The sequence below is a fragment of the Temnothorax curvispinosus genome, unplaced genomic scaffold (assembly GCF_003070985.1).
Source record: "Temnothorax curvispinosus isolate PA1 unplaced genomic scaffold, ASM307098v1 QBEX01015018.1, whole genome shotgun sequence".
Lineage (NCBI taxonomy): Eukaryota > Metazoa > Arthropoda > Insecta > Hymenoptera > Formicidae > Temnothorax > Temnothorax curvispinosus.
The window spans coordinates 350,758-373,412 of record NW_020224798.1 but is presented as its reverse complement, the minus strand read 5'-3'; the positions used below and the strand labels follow the sequence as shown (position 1 = coordinate 373,412).

General features: G+C 43.4%; 1 protein-coding gene across 1 annotated transcript; it reads right to left on the bottom strand.

Annotated features, from left to right (window-relative positions):
• Positions 1-4,528: 4,528 nt before the first annotated feature.
• Positions 4,529-18,058, bottom strand: LOC112465224 (mediator of RNA polymerase II transcription subunit 12-like). Its single transcript, XM_025032691.1, has 2 exons — positions 17,989-18,058; positions 4,529-7,885 (listed from the first exon to the last, which is right to left on the bottom strand). Exons 1-2 carry the CDS (start codon positions 18,004-18,006, stop codon positions 6,230-6,232), a joined length of 1,674 nt encoding a protein of 557 aa, XP_024888459.1. The 5' UTR covers positions 18,007-18,058; the 3' UTR covers positions 4,529-6,229.
• Positions 18,059-22,655: the final 4,597 nt, after the last annotated feature.

The window sequence follows — 22,655 nt, the reverse complement described above, 5'->3', positions numbered from 1 at the left end:
ATATACTGCCTTTCGTACGGCGTTGCATGCGAGGTTGCATGGCGTAGTGAAATGCATCAGGAACTATGCTATAAAAGCAAAAAGAACATTAACTCTTCTTATAAAAATATTTATCGATATCGAAACACAAAATAAATATCTAAAAACAGTTCTCCTCAAAAAGGGAGGAAGACTATAATTTTAGAAAATAAAAATCAAATTTAAATATAAGGAATAAAAACATGTATCAAATATTTTTCCTATGTCAAATTTTTCAAGACAATGATTTGATTAATAAATATACACACACATAATGTACCATAAAAATAAAATATCTACATACTTTAGGAAAATTTTAGATTGCTAGTTTAATTAGCTGTTTTTTTACCACATATAAATTGCATGCTTATATCTGTGTTGAGTTACGTGCTAAGCGATGGGATATCGTATAACTTAATTACGACAGATTTTTCATAGATAACGAGGTATATTAATATTATCGTCATTAGGAATCATATTGTTTGTCTATTCGCGAACGCGTAAGTAAGAAACTGACTTCGCATATAATGCAAGCGAAATTCTACAACGAAATTATTATAATTAGATTACTTCAGAGGATTTTGCGTATATATGTGTGCGCGCGTCCGTGCAGTGTGTGGGCCGCAATTGTCATCTTTGTTACCGGTTCTCTCGCGAGCTAGCTTACTAGTAATCGCATCAGGCGCGTAGCGCATCTAAATGACATATAAACTACCGCCGTTAAGTTATGTCAATCTACGTATTTATATCCGCCGTGAGAGTGGCAAAAACAGAATGGTTGTCACATTCTTCTGACGTTTATCGTATAGGATAGAGTAGAGGATGTTGCGCATGACCGTCATCCTGTGCATGGTCCGTTCCGCGTGATTGAATGGCGTTGACAATAACTAATGACAATAACTAATGACATTTCCATCTACCTGTCCGGCTATTTACATTTCAAGCAGTTATCCATTTTTTCCACCGCGCGAATGTCAAACAACGTATTAGGAATTTCTTAAGGTATACTTATTTATTAATAACTTATATAAAATCGTATATTTTTATTTTTTTACATTCTTCCTAATTTTTAATAATCTTTTTACAATGTTCTTTATAATTTTCTTGTGTAAAATAAATACAATTGTTCAATCTTGAAGTATATAATGTACGTTAATCCATTTCCTGTCGAAGAGTTTTCAGTATAGATTTTTATGCTTTTGTTAATTGATCACGTTTAACACATGACGATATCACTTATGGCAATTACACAGTTGCGGCAATACTTATACGGATTCTTATAGAAGTCTAAAACGTGCGATTGCGTAGATACACAGTTGTTCGTTAAATGACAGCTGTTATTGTCTCGTTCATCTTTTACCGGTAAAATAGAGAGCGTGTTTAGAAAGCAGTGTAACTTTCGCTAACGATCTGTGGCTTGCGTTAACCACAAAATCATAAATAAACCGTGACCTATAGTATTATACGGTCCACTGGAACCGAGTTCAAGGTTGTATCTCTCGTTAGTGTGCAATCCAAAGATTTCGGCGTGAAGTAATGAAGTAATAAAAAATAAGAGCGACCGTTCCCGATACTACTATGCAAATTATCTATTTTTAATTAATCGCACATCGATTATATGAATAAAAAGTGGGCAGCCTTGTTCCTAGATTTTGCAACGCGAAGTTCAGCTGTTGCACGAGTCAGCTAATAGAATATGATACATCTTCTACGACGTAGCGTCGAAAATAAATCATCGATCCAATTTACTTTCGCGATTGTATTCACGTGCGCACGTTTCAAAACTTAGATAATATATTTAGCAACGGTCATTCACACACATACACACAAACACGTGTACAAGCTGTCTGGCGTGGTTTGATTTAACACTTCACTCGACCCTTTCATTTTCGATGACTTTCACCTAAGCGCTCACAATCCACTTTTACCGCAAAATTGAATATATATACGACGCGCATAATGCATATCCTTGTTTATTAAATTACTAATTTCGTTGTTTATTAATACATTCGAGGTTTACCGTAAAAATCTTAAATTTATTATTAACGACATTTACGAAAGCGTTGCAAATCCTGCGTACGAAATGTTTCATCGGAATTGACATTTCATTAAAAGATTACCTTTCAAGCGAGGCTAACGTCGTACATGGTCATTATATGCATATCGACGTTGATTGGATACGCAAAAGTGACGAGAATACGAGATGCAACCCAATACATATGAGATTCATTTAACCTTTTCAGGAACAGTTCTTTTGAGCCGCGAATAGAGATAAGTTAAGTAGAACGTGATGCGCGATAATAAGAAGCACTCTCGCAGCAGCGACTTGGAAAATCGCAATTAAGATGGCTATTTTTGCAAAACCATCTTTTCAAGGCGGGATCGCTCGTGAGACGTTACTGCGCGCTGCGGGATAATTTTGTCTTCATTTTTTATGGGCATACGCCGCCGATTGCGATTTCACAGCGGCACGTGGTTCATAATCGGAGCGGAGAAAACGCCGCAGGTGGATAGCACGTAGCAGTCGTTCGTGACGTAACAACGTTTATATACATCGTGCACGACGATGCCGCCTCGCGCCGCCTTTCCCACTTTTCCAATTTCTTCTCGCGGAAGCGTCTACCGCGCGTGATTCAGCCGCGGCACGAAACGAAAAACGACATGCCGCCGGGCGTCGCGTCGGCCCGTTATTCTCGCCCCGTAAAAATCGCACGTTCGCATGTCCAGCAACACCTTGGGGCCATCAAGTCGTGCGAGGTAATATTTCACCCGCACAGATGCAGGAGAATTTATAGCGTTCGTAATTTCTATTAAACTAGAGAGGGAGAGAGAGTTAGTATAATTGTTATCTGTGAGAATCAGCTTACTTTCTTAATTAACATAATGTGGCTTTTTAAATAAACAAGCTTTAATTAATAATCTTACATTAAATCAACATAACGTGGCTTTAATGGCGAGATAATTAATAAAAGTCTGTCTTCACACTTTCTTTGTTTCATAATAAAATATAAATGACATCAGGACGCCACATTACAACGTACGTAACGAATTTGATTATTACAGACGTCATTCGCATGTTTTCTCCTTCCAATAAAGTGCAGATTTATAAAGGAACGCGGAAATGAAGTACCTACAGTTACAAGTTATAATACGTTACGAATGTTTACCACGCCGTGATTTTATCATAAACAAACATTCGACACGCCTGTTTCAATCTCCATTCGTACATACTGATATTTCCGTTTCGCGATTCATATTCCAATGGAGCGAAAGTGAATGACACTGAGGACTCGGGGAAAATGAAATGACAGCGCAGCACATTTTCGCAATGATATTTTTCTTTCGATTATGCTTACAAATAATACAAAAAGAAAACAACTGTAAACGTAAGACTCTTCTTTACGAAGATTTATGCGCAATTGTCGTATCATTAATTATGCGTATGAATTGCTAAGTAGTCGCTATGCATTTTAACGCTAACGAGTATTATTTACAGTATGAGTAGACAACCGCCGCTCTGAGCCCATTATAGCAACGACGTGATTGCGATTAAAACCACGAAATCGGTTAAAATGTATCTCCTTACGGTGGTACATGAATCTCTTCAAGAAATGTGCATCGAATTGCGTTTTACAGGAAGACGAATTGTAATGGCGCTGTTAATTATAGCTCTTGATAATTGAATTACTGATGAAATCATTTTCCTATTAATTTTAAGTAAGTTTCGCTTTAAATGTCTAGTTTGAGAATTAAATGTTAATGTATTCGAGACGTTGCAATTTTAATAATTATTGTATAACAATCTCTTGTTAAGATTTTTTGTTGAAGGAAAATTAGATCCATTAAATCTGTAATGATATAGGATGTATATCCGAGAAACTTTATACTGGTTTTTATTAATGGCTGCGGTATCTCGCGTGGTAAAAGTGATTTCATCGCGTGCGCGACCTACCGCCGCGCGCCGTTTCCTTCCCGGATTTGATATACATATATTTCCGCGGGCTTGAACAGTCGACGCCGCGGAACGCATTAAACTCGAATCGATTCTCACACTTGTGACAGAGAATGCAAATAGAAAGTCCGCGACGGTTACGGCGCGAATAGAATGTTGTCCCTACAAACCCGGCTACGCCGATAAGAATGTATTGCAGTTTCCTTGACGGTCGATTCGCGGTGAACCCTACTCGCGGCAGGCTTGCAAAATTCTCTACATTGCAAAAGGCCGAGTACACTTCCTACCCGAGGTCCGCGCGTATCGAATATCGGAATTACTACCCAGTTGAAACGCGAGCGATACGTTTGCATCGCGGAATTCGTATAGACGCAACGAAGTAGACAAGCCTGGGAATTTCGATGCGATGATCTCTGCTCGAAAATATTAGAAACGTTACGAAGTTTAAATCAAACGGAGAAGCTTTCATCGCGATTGTCACGAAATGTTACGTTATTTAAAAATAGAGATCTACATGATAATTTTAAATTAAATTAAACAAAAATTCAAAATATTTTCATTTATTAGATTTCGAATTATTTTTTAATTTAAAAAATATAAAATCTAGTGACATACGATTTATTTCTTAACATTTTATGCACACATGGTTGGAGTTTTGAAAATCTTGAGAAAGATTAGGATAGACGAGATTGAAGAATTAACTGCATCCTATTATATCATACAATGCATTCTATGCATTATATGATACAATAGGTATGGATGTGCAACATTGTATGCCTAATCGAAAGTATCTCGAAACACCGACGGTTTTGATTCGACTAATTATCCCCTTTTGCTTGATCGCGTTTCACTCGCCTTTCATGCGACTCGATGTTGCACTGGATCGACGTTTTGTAATCGAGTCGAGCATTATTACGTGGCTTGGGCTTACGGGGTCGTGAATAAAAGGTCCGCGCGGCCGCGCGACGAAGTGTTCCGTTTGTATCGTGAACCTTCGTGGATATACCTTTACGACAGTGCCGGTGTTAGGGATCTGCGAGAAATTGCCACGGTAATACATCGTACATGCGTGCGTGAGTATTGCGTCAGGTCGTTGGCTTTCACTCTCTAACATGCCTCATAAATGCACGATACTCGAGTGGAAAGAGAGGTGTTCTCGGAATCGGCCTGAGAAAACGGAAGGAACCTCATTCGGTGTCAACTCTCGACGCGCGAATAAATAAAATTTCACTATTCTTAATGAACGCATTGTTTCAACAAGTTGTCAGTTAGCGAAACGACGCTGGAACTCGCTCGAATAATTCTTTCCTCGTTATGTGTTCGGACGGAATGAAGATTTACGACGAGATTATTCAACTGGAAATTATGGAGAAAAAAAAACATAAAGATATGATTATCTAAGAGGATTTAAATTTTTTGTCACGTATCACGTTTTGCCACTTGGCTCTCCGTTATTGTTACGAGTTACATTATCCATGTAATCGTACGCGCGCGGTTCCTCCATCCATTATCACATACTTTAATCTCTTTAACCTTCGTTCTCCGATTGCGTCGTCGACGGATAATGTTACGTTCGCGCGCTAGCCGAGACGAGCGGATAGGCGCAAGAACGCTTTGAGACACGCATTGGACGGAAAAGCGAGCGCTATATACAATTACATACGGACATATCGAGGCATGAAAGCGCGCCTATCGGGAATACGGTAATTCGGAAAGTCTCGCATTACTGCAAAGTTGAAAATTACGGTAAGACCGCAAGATCCGTTCGTAATAATGAACCTTGAATATGTTTTCTTGGAAAGTTTCGCGTTTCCTGCAATACACGGTAAAATCCGCGACGGTAAAAATCCGCGGCCTTTTATTATCGCCGATACTTTTCATCGCAACTATGCTCGCCGCGCGCCTTTCTCGCGCGTCGTCGCGCGGATTATATTAAATATTTACTGCACACGCATTCCCCGCGTACAACGCATGCAATCGAAGCGCTCGTGTGTGCCATTCACTCGGCGATATATTTGACATATCCCAGCTTTGGCGCCACCACGTGAGATATATACTTTATATATAATGCATGTACTTATATGTAATACCCTCTGTGTACGCACGGGCCGACATTATGACCTGTGATCGGCGCAAGATCCTCAGCGGAGGATTTAATTCGCGAGGAACGCTCGAGGCGATACCGAGTGATAAATATCGACGAGGGGCGATTCGAGGATCCGAGGGAGATCTCTTTTAAGAATCGCAACTCAGATTACATCAGTAGTTATTAGCGCCGCTACCTCGGAGAAACTGATCGATCTGACCTACTGAAAGGGACGAGGTGGCGGCGGAGGCCTTCAGGGGTGCGACGTAATAGAACGCCTGGGGTTCTCTCTGCGACTCCAGCAGCTGGAGCCTGTGTGGTTGTTGCTGCTGTTGCTGGCGGCGTTGTTGCTGCGCGTAGAGCTGCTGGGACTGCTGCAGCAGCTGCGCCTGCTGCTTCCTGTAGAGGACCTCCTGAGGCTGGGCTACGGTCGGACTGGGCGCCGACTGGGCCTGCTTATAGACCGGACGCTGGGATTGCTGGGATTGCTGGTACTGCTGGAGCTGCTGCAGGCCGATTAGGGACTGGGGCTGGGCTACGAACGGTTGGAGTTTGTGACTGAGGCTAAAGTCACCCACGGTTTGGGGTAATGTCTGATAAAGCTGGGTATTGTACTGACCGGTCGCGGGATCGTACACGAGCTCCGATTGGTAGATGGGTTCAGCGGCTGCGGAACCGGCGGTGACCGACGTCTGACCGGTCAGCTTAACTCTCGAGTTGGTTTGGGGCGATGCTTGGGCGGTCTGGGGCCTCGCAACGGGGGCGGCGGACACGTGTGAGCCGACCGTGTTCACGTAACGCTCGAGCTCGGCAGCGAAGTCGAGGTGGGGCGCACTAGCGGCGGTCGTGGTGCGCAATGGCGATATCGTGGGGTGGGTCTGGGCGTAGAGCAGACTGCTGGGACGTTCGGTGCTACTAGGGGAGACGTATTGCGCGGCTACTTGGGCGACGTGGGGTCGTGGGGTTATCGCGACCGATTGGGGCCTGGGATGACGGGACACCGGCCGGCGAGTGGTGGTCTCGAGCGACTGGTAGACGGACGAAGTGACCGTGGGCTGGCTACGGAGAACAGGCGCCGCAGTGGTATACTGGGGGGTGGAAGCTAGCCTAAAAAGAGACGGACTGGCGGACTGCGAAGATTCGTAAATGGCGGAGGAGGGGGTGACTTGCACTATGGTCGAGGGTCTTCTAAAGGCTGACGGTCGCAGTTGCGGTTTCAGATCATCCTCGGTCAGCTCCTGGCTGGCGTCGTCGTCGAGCTGGTACTCGGTCTGGAATATCGTGGTAGGTTGACGAGTAGTGGTCGGCTGATGATACGTGGGTCTCACTGAGACAGGTCGGGGTATGGGTCTGACGACGGGATAATTCGCCGGCCCCGGGAGCTCCTCTTCCTCCTTTTCCTCCTCTTCTTCTTCATCCTTCGGCGCGTTTGGATCGCAGGGATTTCCCGAGACATAGGTGAACTCTCTCTTATTACCGTCCGGATCGATGTAGCCGTATTTACCGCGCACTACGCAGTCGGTGCCGCGGGTCTCCTCCTTGAAAGAACCGTCGGCCGCCTCGTAGCCGAAGGTGAAGGACCCGTCGTCGTTAACTTTATTGTAGTTCCTAATAGTCTGCACCGGCGGCGGCTTCGACCCGTGCAGCGCATCCTTGGATCGTGGCGAAGGAAGGGCGCGGGTGCGCGGGTGATAAACCGCCACGGTATCGAATTCGTCCTCTGCGGCCTGGTTGTCCTGTTCCTCGTAGTACACTTGAGGCTCCGTTACGCGAGGCCGGATCTGCACTCGCCGCGCTTCCGTTAGGGCGAGCAGACATGCCGGGATTACCTGGTAATAAAGAAAAATTTACTATGGTAGACAACACACGCTGTGCGATCGGTACGGGGATATGATCATTAACGTGTTGATACGACGTTACGCGTGTTGCGCACGGAAGAAAGTGGCCGGAGCTCTTGTCGGATTGAAATTTTTAGAAAAGTTTCGCGAAGTGAAAACGGGAAGCAGGATAGACGGTTTTTTTAAAGTGAAAATCGTGATTTGTAAATTTTTACGGTTAAATTATCGGCTAAAATCTAGATACTAATTGTTAAGCAATGAATATCTGTTTTCTAAAATTTCTCAATTTATTCAAGAAAACAATATACCTATATTGTACCCTAACGCACAATTTCTACTTTCTAACTATTCGAAAAAATTAATTAAAATCTTTTGAAATATACATGTTATTTAATTAATGTAATATAGTTACGTGACTTTTTACAGAGAAATAAATTTACGAAATAATAGAAGAATTCAAGAATTCTGATATTTCACATCGGCATTCATGTGCGTCGAGAAACTTAATAACACGCTATCGAGTGGCGTTAAGTAGAAATGTACGATACTTGTCAGACTCTCGCGATCTTTTACCCGCAGCGAAGGGGGGAAGTACATGGTTTTATCGCGTCACGCGAGAAGCGTAATCGAAATTGTTGGAGCCACTCGAGGCGGAATGGATATGGGCCTAGCCGACTAGTCTGGTTTCCAAGCATGAAGTCGGATTCGCGTTAAGGAGGTACGCTTATAGTCAATAGGAAGCAGAAGATGGAGCGAGGAGAGAGCGTGTTTCGCGGATCAGTGAACACTCGTGCGGTATGCGCGCAAAATTCCTTATCGCACGAATGCGACCGAATGCTCGGCTTCGCTGTTAAACGCGAGTACGGAGAGCACGAGCGGTGTGTACGGCCGTGGTCGACGTCGTAAAAGGTTTTCGAGCCTGCTAGATTACATCTGGATTTGCTCTGATTCCACGACTGTGTCTGTTGCGATAGATTCCGCCTAGAATGTGAATTTTGCGACCGCGAATGCTTCAAATTCCTTTACGAATTACTGGTTGGTTATCTGATCTTACGAATCGAATCTGATCTTTATGCAGATACTATATAAATTAATAATTGCCATTGTATTAATATCCAATTCTCTACGAGCAAAGATCACAAAGATATATGTATTTAATGAAGTTGGGAATGAACAATGTAATAATACTTCGCAAATTCATTAAAACAGAAATATGTACTGCGTGATTTATGTAACGAGATTCCTTTTCTTATCGTTCTATGCGTCATGAGTCATTGTTTAAACAGTCTTTCGATATTTCCCAGTTCGACATTCGCCGTATCCTGCATACAGAATACGAAACGCTCGTGCGTTTTTTCTCGCGAGGCTGACCGTGCGTCCTCTGACAAAACGTGGTCTCGACTTCCGGTAAGGCGGCACTCGGTGGGAACCGCCCCGGCGCACACGTGTTACGTAATTTCTACTACTCGGCTGACCCGAATACGGGGCGAGGCGCAGGAGCGCGCGCGGCCGCGGCCGGCGCGCTGCCTACCGTGAGAGAGAAAGAGATTCAGATTCAGAGCGTCGTAACGTAACTCGGCGCGCATGTTTCGCCGTCGTTGCCGGCCGCTTCTGGATCTCCTTGAACCAAGTCGAGAGCAAAACACGCGCGCGCGCACACACAAAAGACAGGCGGCGGTAACCACACCTAGCGACGACCCACAGGAAACGCCGTGTAAGCTCTCGCTGAATACAATAATATAAAAGATAGGCGCGCGAGGAAAAAAAAGCCCTATTATTCTTCGATTGCCGTGTGGACGATTGGGTCAATCGAAAGTGCCACGAAAGCAGGTCTAGCATTTTTATATAATGATGCGTGGAGAATTAATGAGCCTTTTACTTTCTCAGGCATTCTATAGATTCGTATCTCCGACCGCTTCAATTAATGTTGTTAATAATGCGTACATAATCAGCGTACATAATCAATTGCCTTTAAAATTTTTATCGTCGCCGTAAAACGGATCTTTGTTTTTACTGTCAGCACACCGTTCATAGACAATAACGAAGAGAATATATCCGGACGCGGATATACGAGGTAGTCGTTAGATCCCACGCGATACTGTTCGCTCCTTGAAATGGCGCTCCGCGCGCCGGTCGAGCGCCGATAAGATCGATTCGCTCGACTTCGCGATGACCCGATCGGGAATATTCGACGATTGCGCATTAGCACACGATCCGTCCTTGGGACGAGAAGGCACGTCGTCCTGGAACTTTCGAGCGATACGGTATGGCTGCAGCGTGCTCTCCTGGGCGTGCGCCGATTAATTTCCAAGTCGACCCCGTGATAAAATGTCGGGCGCCTTTCTTCGCGTCGACGACGACGACGACGACGCAGCGCGCTGACGAAACACCCGTCGGACTTAATTCGGCGCACACATGACAAATGGGACAGTGGTGTCGCAAGCGTGGCAAGTATGCGAAAGTTGTCTCTCATATCTCACCGATTGCTCAGCCAGAGAGCTCGCAGTCGCGAATTCAATTGCGAGCGCAAAGTTCGCGGGAACTGTAATGAGACGATTAGCTATTCAGAGGTGCAATTCTGAATCCCACCCGTATTTTCGTCACCTTCTGCGAACCAATCGGTTAAATCGGTGAAGCGAAGAGAGAGAGAGGAAGAAGCAATAGGTACGCAGAATTTTTATGAGTAGAGCGAAACTCGTAACTTTCCGTCGCTACCATCGGGTACAAAGCAGGCACTGTCGCCCTCGAAGCTTTACAGTTGCTCCCAAAGTTCGCGAATCGATTCTTCCGGGTTCTGGATTTTTAGGACGATCCCCGATCATTAGAGAATCGAGACGAACCGTTTGATTATCTAACCGACGATTGAGGGGAAACGAAATTGCGTACCCGTTTCCAAGCGTTTCTCCCTGAAAATAGGAAAAGGTCGTCGGTCGGCGGTACAAAACCGATTCGCGATTATCGGACCCGTGCGGAGGATTGCGCGCCGCGCGGTCGGGTACCGACGAAATCGACGAGGAGACTTGCAACGTCGTCATTATCGTCGGCCACGGTATACGCGCTCGCAACTGTCCGGACCATTGAAAGCGTGTACAGGCTAATGACTCCTCCATCTGGTTCGGGTTGGAGGAAAATCGTGACGCTGAGGTAGGGCTCTGTAATCAACGTTGTGGCATGCCAGTCACATACAGTGAGAGGCACGGACACATTCGGTCCGTGGCCCGATCCAGTTGGGAGCGATCGACCACGGCGCACCACGCCTCGTCTAAGTGAGGCCCCCGCGCGAAGCTGGGGCCCGGAGAAAGGAAGAATCGTTGCGCCGCGCCGCGCAAATCCGCGTTCGCCGCGCTCAATAAGCATACGTCCTGCTTCTCCGCGCGCGCGCGTACTTCTCGTGTCTCCTATTTCGATCATTACCGCGATGTTTTTGCGGTTGACACTGTAAATTGTTATCTCATCTAGAGATATGAAGTACTCGGTTAAAATCAAAGTACAAAGAAAAAATATTTAAAAAAGGTACTAATTAAATACTAATTGTAAATGTTGTTGCTGATAAAGATTTTAAAAAACTGTACGCAACTAAAGAAATTTTCGGTATAATATTCAATTATTCTTTTACAATTTTACGAAAGGAATAATCTTCAATATATTACGCAACAGCATAATAATTATTTACCGCCAAGATCCACAATCGCTCAATTTTACGCCGAGTACAATTTGACGGCGGGAGATGATTAATAAGCAATATCCACTTTACTTGACTAGCTGTGGGTTTTTAGAGGATGAAAGAACCTCGCCGCGTGGGATCAATCATGCAAGCGGGAGAGCCAATTACCGATCTACGATTAGCGGCGGTCTCGTAACGCGCTGTCTGTGTACGCCAATACGTTTTACGTAAAAAATCGGAGGAAGTTATTGAAAGCGCGGTGTACGCTCGCGGAAAACGTTACTATATACACTTGTAAGAGCGGTCCCGGTTGAGCTAAATAGATAAATATAACAGTAAGAGCTCGCGTACAACGTCAAGGAGCAGGATAACAAGTGGTTCCTTTCATGGTGAAGGTGACGCGTTAGTTTCGAAAGGAAAAGAAAACTAAGACCTGGGACGACCGGTTGCGCTTCAACAGCCGCGTTCTCGATTTCATTACACGTATGTACACATACACATGTGCACACCCGCCTGGCATGCGTATGTCCGTATACGTAATGTAGATCGGTCGCGGACACCGATCTGATGAACGTTTCTCTCGTGTTTCACGCTAGGAAGTAGTTAGAACAGATCGCCCGCAACTTTCCTCGCCTAGATTTCCGGAAGCGATGGAAGCTGCGCCTCTGCGTCGCGATCGCAAATTCATTTCTGATGAACTCAGCGTTTATTATCGGTAATTAGTAAGCGACTGACGGGCGTATCGGATCCGCTTTATCTCAAGCTCGACATGATTAATTGCATCGCGCGCACCAGGAAGGGTACTCCGAACGCTATTTACACAGGTATCAATACATTCTATTCCCGAATAAAGACGGTGACGTAACGAGGATACAAACCGCCATGAGAAACGTGAATCCTTGTTTTATTTATCAACGTGCGTGATAAATAGTACGCGGAAAGTAACGGCGAGTAGAATGCTTCCGGCAGATACTCGTAAGTTATAGAAAATAGGAGTGTGGACGCGCTGACTCACTCAGGTGTAAGTTAATTCGAAGGGGAAACGCGATACCCGTGTCGGATCTTCCGACTATAATGCGGTGATTAAAGCACGTGCATCGATGCAATTTCAACCTGAGATTATTACTTATGCGACTAATGCTCAAGGAGAAATGGTTAAGATAAGATATTAATCCTCAGCGGCGTATAATCGCGAGTGTGGAGATCGCGTTTAACCTTGTGGATTGAATTTCTTCTCACATATCCAGGAGTCATCGAAGCGTTGCTGACCAAACTCATCGTAATGATACGTTAATGGACATGTAACGAGGACGAATAAAATAACCGTATAAAATCCGCCGTGTTACGAGAATATATCGAATAGTATAAGGAATAGTAAGATTGGCGAGGATAGACAGATGACGAAAGCAACCCAAATAATAATTAATCACCTCTATAATTACATCATGACGTAATTCCCGATCGACGCAATTCAGAATTGAGATCACCTCGAGAAGAGGTGTGGGTTGAGGGTTGGATCTCAAGGTCTTGCGTTCGTGAAGGAACGAGATTCGTGTATAGCGTCGGGCGTACACGCGTCGCCGGAGAGTTACGAGAAATTGCACGCGTCTAGGAAAAAAAAAATGCCAAGGAAGTGTTTGCGACGATAGAAAGTTACGAGATCGTTCAGACACCTCTTGGCTGCAGCAAAGAATAGCGAGAGATATGTTAATCCGCTACTGTTGAAACCCTGACATTTAAATAAATCTTTTTTCATTACTTTCGACACCTGTCTCCGCGTCTCCTCTTGCGCAGAAACGACGCGTGTAGATGCCAATGATAACCGGCGTGCAACAATGAGCGTACCCGGGCAACTGTGTAGCGCCCACGTTTATCAACGCAAGCGAAAGTCACATGTATAAGACGTCCCGATTACGTCCAACGCGGCCCCGACGAGGACGCCATAAGGATGTGGATCGCCTCGTAAAGAATCAACCTGACAGCTTTCATTATCTAGCGCCGTTATTTTCCCGCGCCGTTCTTTTCTAAGGCAACGGGAAGATGACTTTCTCGCGAGTGCAGGACGCCTCGCACCCGCGCGATCGACACGCGAGAGAAAAACAGTTCCGCGGAACATCCCGTTCTCGCTGGGTTTGGTGTTTCGGAAGTGATTGCCGGAAGTGAGAACGAACACGCGCGCGCGAGAAAATGAACGAGAACGTTGATTCGCGCCTCGGCTATAAACGAACGCGCGATCGTTCTCACGTAAGGTCGAAACAAATATTTGAAAGTGCGACGCGCGGCGTTAACAAAGGCAGTGCTCGGAAAAAGGTGCTTAGAGGCACTCGATTATCTGCGGGTGGTTTCGCGCGGCGAGAGCGAACGTGACTCATTTCGTATGGGCATCGGGCGGCGACACATTGGTATGTGCGCACGAGGCACCGGCCTGCCCTTGTCTTTTGAAAACTGCGCTGACCACACCGGTCAGCGATCTATTTGCGTAGAGTTTCATTCGCTCTCACTTTCTTCCGTCCGGCCGCGCCGAGACCTCGCGCCGAGAGCCGCGCGGATTCGTATTTACGGCTAGCCGGTCTTGCGCGCGCGCGCGCTCGCTAGTCTCCACAACTTTCGTTTTTCTTTATCATTAGAATGTCATTCGGTTACATGTTTTTTCAGACTGCCACGCGGGAAAGTTGAAAGCAGATTAATAAGCGCGCAATTTGGCGTGTACCAATATTCCTCCGCATCTTTTTAGCGCCAATTCTCAATTTATAATTGATTATTTATTAACCAAGATGTTGAAGCGATAATTCTTGAAATGAATAAAGAGTCAAGAGAGTTTTATAAACTGGAATCTTAGTTACTGATGAATAGATTAATTTTTATTCTTTAAACTTTCTCTATAAAAAAATAAAATTCTGCTGGAATTAATTAAAGTAATTACGAGCATATTATAATGTCGAATATGGAAAGTTGTGAGAGAAGTAACACCCACTCAAATTTCCATGCGGAAGATGAACGTCAAATTAATCGGGCAATCTCATTACCGTAATGGAGGGGTTTCATCTCCATCGCAAGACGCCATCGCGAATTCAGCTTCGTCGCTACAACGGGATGTGTGTGTAACGATCTATCCGATATTTCTAAACCACCCCGCCTACCTTATGCGGCGAACTTAATGCGTTTACCCGCCTGTGCATCCACAATACCGGGCGTAATTATAACACCGGCGGTGCGTTTCGTAAGGAGCGACCGCTCGGAGTCGCTCGAAAGATCGGCATGCCCTTAATTTATGGATTTGCCAGCCTCCCGTGTGTGTTGCGATATATTTCTTGCTCTCACATTTTCTTCTGAACCGGCTGTCTAATGAGACTATACGAGACTGCCGCCGTGGCCATGCACGCGCAAAAACGGGAAAGCCCGCTTCGGAATGCTAATTAGCCGGGCAGTTACGACGTTCTTTCGACGCGTTAAAACTTTACATCGTCTATTTTTTTAAAGAAGCGCGCTAACAATTATTCTATGTAACAACAAAAAAGTAAATCTATCGAAATTGCTCGATTTTCCGTCGAAAGTGCATGTCCATAAATTGACGGCGTTCGACGGGTGCTCGATGAGCCGATATAATTGAGAAGCATGCGATAATCAATTTCCTGTTGCATAATGACGGTAAAAAGGAGGTCGTAAAATGACGTGGTCTACACAATGGCTTGGGTGCCGACCGCGTCAATATCCCTGAGACGCGCGGCAAAGGACCGCGACGAATGAGAGAACGAAGCCTCCGCGTCGCGTCGCGTCGCGTCGTCCCGAAGATCGTTTATCGCCGACGAATCGCTGCTGAAAGCGGGCTAGAGATTTGCTTCTATTATATATATTAGCCTCGCTTTCGCAATTCGGCGTTACCGAGGTTTCTCTGTCGTCGTCGTCGTCATCGTCGTGGCTCCGGGAAAACTCCGGTTTCTCGACGTTCTCGCTGTCGAGAATCGTGGCCGCGATAAGTCGTTTTTATTTTCATTCTTTTATTTTTATCGCGAATCGCGGGCGACTTGTATATATCGTCGGCGTTCGTGCTCGAGCGACTTCGATTGAGCGAGGAAAAAGCGCCGCTCGATTCGGCGCTCGATCTTCATGACAGACAAGCTGCGTCATTGGAAACCGACGTTTCTCGCGGATTGCCAATATCGAAAATCGTGAGAAGTGCTCTCGATTCATCTCGCGGGGAGAAAAAAAATGCTTTTATGTGCATAGGAACGCTTTCTGCCTTCGGTATCGACGACTTTACTGCCGCGAGGAAATCTTGAGTGGCGTACGTCGGGGCGATGGGGATATTGTGCATCGCCGTGAAAAGTTTCGCGAAAACAGACGTCCCATATTTGTGTAATCGGTGAAAGTGCCAATAATCGGACTACCCCAGGCAACTTCTCCAGATCGCCTGATCGTTCGATCGCGCCGATTTCTTGGTATCGGGCTCGAGGCATTTCGCGCACGCATCCGGATGAGTTTATCCACCTCGGCAACAACAAGTCCGCGCGATGCACATGCGAGATCGTCTTGCGTTTCACGCGATTAACTCTCGCAGAACGAACCCGCCGCGCCGCTCTGCCTGCGAGAGATCGGGTCATGAAACTTGAATGGTAGGGAAACGATCGCGATATAGAAACCGCTCGTGAATTATTAATAAGCGTTTAATTGTCGTCTTACGCCGCGGGAAAGAAGAATCGGAGAAATCGATGTTGATGTATCCCGCGTGCGGGATTCTTGTGCATTTCTTCGCACGATTCGCGAATTATAACTTGTGCCGCAGGTGCAATGCACGGGTGAAATCGGCGATCATTAAACGTTCCCACAACAGCTTGACAGACACCAGGCTGTTTATGAACGCAGTAAGAACACAAGTGGTAATTGTTTATTATGCGCTTTTGAGTAGGTACGCGAACGTAACCGACTAAATTCATATTAATTTCAACTCTGCCGGCTCAAGTTAATAGCGACTGTCGTCGTAAAAACTTTACAGATAAAGAAAGAAACGTCACGATCTCAAGCGACTCAGGTCAAGAATAACGAACCGGCAGATATAACAATGCAGTTATAACCGCAATATATAATGAACAAAACTTTCACTATCAATCAATAGGGCACGTAACAAGCGTGTTCGAAAAATGCAAGTCGCCGCGAAAAATGTCGGGTTGTAACGAGATGGCCGTCGCGCAAACGCGCGCTTGTAACACGCGGATTTCGATGTGCGAAGTGCGAGTCTACTTCCCATTCAACAAAAGATTACGTTACCCAACCGCCCGGGTGCGGGTTCATTAAGGCAACGAACGGATGTCAACAACTGCCTGCGGTGTACAATTAATTCACGACTCTTCGCGGGAAAACTGTTGCAATTTTCGAGTTCAACAGTTTCCTCGCGTCCGGCGCGTCTTTCGCACGGAAGAAACGACAAAAGGGGAATTTCCAACAAAAATTCTCGTGGCCATGCTCGGAACACCGAGTGGGCGGACACAATTCACTTTCCGTTGTTGTTAATCATGCACCGTCTATGAATTATAAATGCCTTCACACGAGCGCGCGCGCGCGCGCAAATTACAACAATGAACCGTGATAGATCTTATCGAGATTCTGACTTTCCTGCGTTAATGATGGTTAATTTAATATAGGTCACTGGATAATGAGCAGTTTTTAAGACATCGCCATTAATATGTTAATGTAGTAAAAAGTCTAAATGCTTTCTACATAAATCCGATGTGTTAGGATAGACACGTAATAAATGATAAAAAAAATATAATTAAAATATAACATATAATAAATATATTCATTATACAATATAGTAGTTCATTATACATATAGTATAATGAATACTTTCATTATAATATGTAAACTGATTTTGAACACTTATTGTCAGTGATAATGTAATTATCGATAATAATTAATTCTTGTGAAAACAACAGATGACACAATAAATCTATATATTGTGCACATATTATATATAATGCAAAATAATATATAATTTTAAAAAATATGTAAAAAATGAATTATATTTTTATGTCATATTATTACTGCACGTATAATGTCCACGGAAAACAAAAAGAATACTGAAGATATTTGTGTTGTACAACTTCTTTTGAACGATTTATACTTATTAATTTAGAAAACTTCCTGGCAGTATGCTAATGTTGTAATGTTGTAATATTTAAAGCATTGTAACATACATTTGAAATATTGCAATCTTTAATCAGTTAGATGTATCTCTTTCAATCAATTTTTTACAAATTTAGTGTATTCACAATTATACATGTTATATCAAACGCGGATATTAGATAGAAATAAAACACAGAATTATAACATGTTGAAATTTTCGAAAGATGTTTCCGATGGAGTAACCGCGGAAATATGGGACACGGCTGACGAAACTCACGCTTAACAATTAGTCGAATAATTTGGCACGTACCAGCAATATAATCCTCATGGTGCACGCGTCGCTGATGAGGAGGGGGAGGAGTACTACTTTTGTCGGGGAACGGTCCTCCGTGAGTTTCACTGAGAGAGTGCAGCCGTATAGTACCGTGCTCGGTCCTTTATAACCTATACGAAGGCTTTTGCCTATAGTGGGGGCCCGCGGTCGTCGGATAGCAGCTACGTCCTCTTCGACACCGTGACACCCGCGAATTAGATTCCGGCTGTGCCCAGAGAGGACCGGCGACATGGCCATTGCCAAACAGGCACGCACCCCGCTGCGATTGCGAAATCCGTCGTAGTTGCGTGCACATTGAATATGTAGTAAAGGTGCGTGGACACCGAGAAAGGAGCGACACGTCGATCTCCTCCGAAAGGCCCGGGGTACGGGAATCGGATCGGGCAGGGTCGTGAGAACCGATTCTGTACGCGCGCCCAAGACAACGCTCCGCCACGTTGTGCCCTATGCCAAATTAGATTGTCAGCGTCTATTGAGATATGATGATGGAAAGGCGGTTCATATAGGATGATAGAATATCCCTCGAGGTATTCACCGCACAAATGAGCAACGTGCTGGCGTATTAATTACCACTCTAAAATAATCCGGCATGTTGTGGCATGTAGCAGGTTTCTTCCGTATGTTATGTTTCGTTGTAGCTTGTATATATATATATATATATATATATATATATATATATATATATATATTGTAGATATATATATATATATCTGTCAGTTCACGATGACATGTTTATGACAACAATTATTCGTGTGAAGTTTATCAAACAAGTTTTTTATGATCGAATTGCATGTTGGATGTTGGAATTATATTCCATAAACTAGTTTTAACCATGTATGTGTGTGTGTTTCTTCCATTGATAATACTATTTAATTTTACAATGCTCCGGATCCGGCAAAGTCATTATCAATTCATACCCATAATTCTGCACTGCTTAATTACAACGGAGTGCGTGTAAATAACATGCATTGTGTGAGCGCGCATGGCGAATTGGCATACGAAAGTTTAGATCGAGCGATAGACCACAGATCGTGCAGGGTCGTGAGAAAAATTTGTACACGTGGGCGGATATATACGAATTACATTAGAAATTGACGTTTCTACGAGATTACGTTCTGTGGAAGCTATTTAACCCTTTTTTCAGTGTTTCGGCCTAACATTTACATGTAGTCACACCGCGTATCTTAACACTAATCAAGATATAACGCAGTCAGTATTAATGAGTATTGAAGTCAGTACAAGATGCTTTCGGTATAAATAATTGAAAATGTGAATTCGGCGTTCGTAAAACGTTGCTTCAATTCTACTTTGCAAAGAAATCTATTTTAAGAAAATAGACTTTAGACATAAAGGATATATTAAATAATATAAATCAGAGCATTTAATAATAAATTGAATATGATAAAGTTCGATTACTTCAAGCTTACGATATCACGCTTTTACAATTTAGAAGAATTTTATTTACAAAAAATTTAAAAAATTTTATATTTTCTGGCTCATTAATAGAGACATTGATTTCTTTCTTATATAAATAGCATTCTTGTTATGTTCCATTCACTTTCATTTTTCTATCCCGTTTCCATTTATTTGCATCGGAGCAAATGAAACAAGCGAGATCTCAAGATTTTCCGATAAATATTTTCATGAAATTGAGTGAAATAGAAGCAATCTAGTGTAATCCACGTGGTTCTATCGTGCAACGAACGCTGATTGTAATATCCCCAGAAACGGTGTTAATCTCTTGGTTTTTTAAGGACGAGTACGAGTACGTGCGTACCAGCGGGAAGAAGAAAGTGACGGAGAGGCCGTGTAGAGTGGCTAATATCACATTCAAGCGCCGCGAGAACGATGTATATTAATTCGGGAGAGTCGCAGGGTAATTGATGTTCCTATTTCTTAAGACAGTTACGAAGCATCTGCGCGATCTATGTGAAGCCTAGACTAGACGATGGCGATACGCTTTCGCCCGTTGTGTATTATGGACGGAAGAGTACTTAGCATAATCGATATAGTCATCGATTCGCGTGTCTGTCCATATCTGTCGGCTTGTCGAATTTGTAATAATGAAGGTAGCGAATGAATTAAAATGATCGTTCGTCGATAAATCGGGACCGATTCTAAAAATCCGATTTTGAATCGAGCGATTCTTGAACAATAGTTCGTGAACAATAGGGGGACATGATCACGCAAACGCCGATATTATATATTAATTACATTCTCGTGTAAGTACCGTATAAAATCGGTAGTAATAACCCATTGGAGAGATTTCAATTCCGCGGAAATATATATATATCGGCGACTTTCGCGATACGCAGCTGATGGCTTTCAAATTTCTGTGAAATTATCGTAAAATTTCCTAGCAATAAATAGCGACGTGTTGCAGCACCAGCGAATCTTATTTCAAGTTCCAAGATTTATGCCAATATCGCGAAGCCGGTTTCTCAGGAAGAAATCGTTATTCACTCGCTTTCATTAGATCGGATGGAGGCGTATTCGAGTTCGCTCTCGGTATCATCAATGGAAAAGACGAGGCGAATGGATACGCTCGCGGCGCCGGCATTGCGCTGAACGTGGAACACGATGTTATTACTTCTCGAGGCATCGATTCATTTCCACGCGAGCACGTGCCTAGACTCGGTTCATTATCAATGCTGCGGCATTTTCTGCCGCACGCTCACAGCTGATCGTCCTGGCTCCGATACGACAATATTATGACAGAAATAAAATTGCTCAAGAGTAATAAACTTGTACAATCAGTCGATCTCTTTAAGTAGTTATAATACTGTTTTTATATATCAGAGCATTCCTATTATCAATAACTAATAATTATAAAAAATGTTATGCAAATAACAGAATATTTTAGTTTCTGGCACAATCTTCCTCACGAGATCTCAAATATATATTTCAGTATATTATTATATTTATATTTCAGCGAATATAAAAAATATAAAAATATGAAACGCTTGAATGTGGATTTAAATTATAAGAAAAAAAATTAGAGGTAACAGAAAAGAAAATAATTAGAGATAATTTGCAATTATCAATACGGAGTGTCGTATGTGCATATCGTGTAATATATATTTTGATCATATTTCTGTATAATGTACAGAGAATCGTATTGGCTTGAACATACACAGCTCATTATCAATCCTGCTTTACATCCAACGTGATCGCGAACGGATTCCGCGACGCTCAGCTGACCGTCTTAAAACTTTCGAAGGGGAAAGTTATTTTCACGAGACTATTTTCACACTCGCAGGTCCGATCTAAGTGTTTACAGAAGCGTTACATATATCTTCGTTATTCCCTTGTACCTTGCGTGCAACTCGTAATTTAATCAGTTTTATTTCTGGTGTTACATAAAAATTTATTCGGTTACTATCACTCCGTTACGCATTTCTGTGGAATTCGTTGTTATTAACATTAGAACTACTGAAGATTAATGTGTACATCTATATTTCTGCTATATATTTAAGTATATCATATATGTATCTTTGAAGAGATAAAGAGGAAAATTAATCAATGTAATTATTTACATGTTGCAACAATAGTCACGGAATATCCCAGAAAATGCACCGTTACAAATTTAATAAAAAATTATAAACCAATGATTTTGACTGCTTTGGTAGTTCTCTAGTGTTAATTATCCTAAATAAATTACGAAACGTTTTTTCACAATCGATTAGTCGAGCTACTTTAATATAAATTTGCATTTATCAACGAAAGCACTGTCGAAGATGAGATGTGAAGGTATAAATTTAAATCTAAATAAGAAATATATTTTTCTTAAAAAATTTAGAGAATTCTAAGTTTAATAAATACAGATAAACTATATTTAATCAAATAAAGTAATGACAGAAAAATTTCAATTATTTCCTCCGAATTTTCGTTAAGCGAGCCTCGATCGAAAGTCACGATCGCTTGCATCAATGTTATCGTAGATTTCGCGCAACTTCGACGAAGTGCATAAATTCAGGCGAGGTAGGTGAAGCCTGCCAGCCTGCCGTCTAATGTTGAAATCCGACGGAACGTTTTTGCGTGACTCGCCTGGCTGACAAGTCAACGGCCCGTTAAGAGCAGCGTATAGTATAATTTCGCGAGCCACGCGTGATTTTCCTTCATTACGAATTTTATAGCGCGAGTCATGTCCTACCTCCGTCGTCGCGTCGCGCGCTATCGCTAGTCCACGAATAAGTCAATAAGAGTAATTGGGATTCTAAAGAGTATTAAGATTGCGATAATTGGCACTATCTCGACACGCGTATCAGCTTTCTAAGGAGTGAATGTCAATACGTACATTTTATGTAGCGGTACCAATGTTTTACGCGTATAGTGCGCGAACACCGTCGTTAAGAACACACTGTCGTACACCGCGAGACGCCGATGGCGCGGTTGTTCTTTGCATGCGAGAAGGTCAACGTGCATGAAGTAATGCCCACCTTGCACAAAGCGTTATGATGCGATCGTCTGGCGCGACGCCAGGGTATACGCCTCGCTGCAATTTGTCCTGTAACCGTGAACGCAGTGCTTATACTGATGTACGGCGCCCTTCGTTGATAAATGCGCGATTTCGCGGGTCTTCACCTTGCGCGGCTCGCGATACGTGATGGGCGATGGGAAAAAGAGTATTTATTATGCGGCCC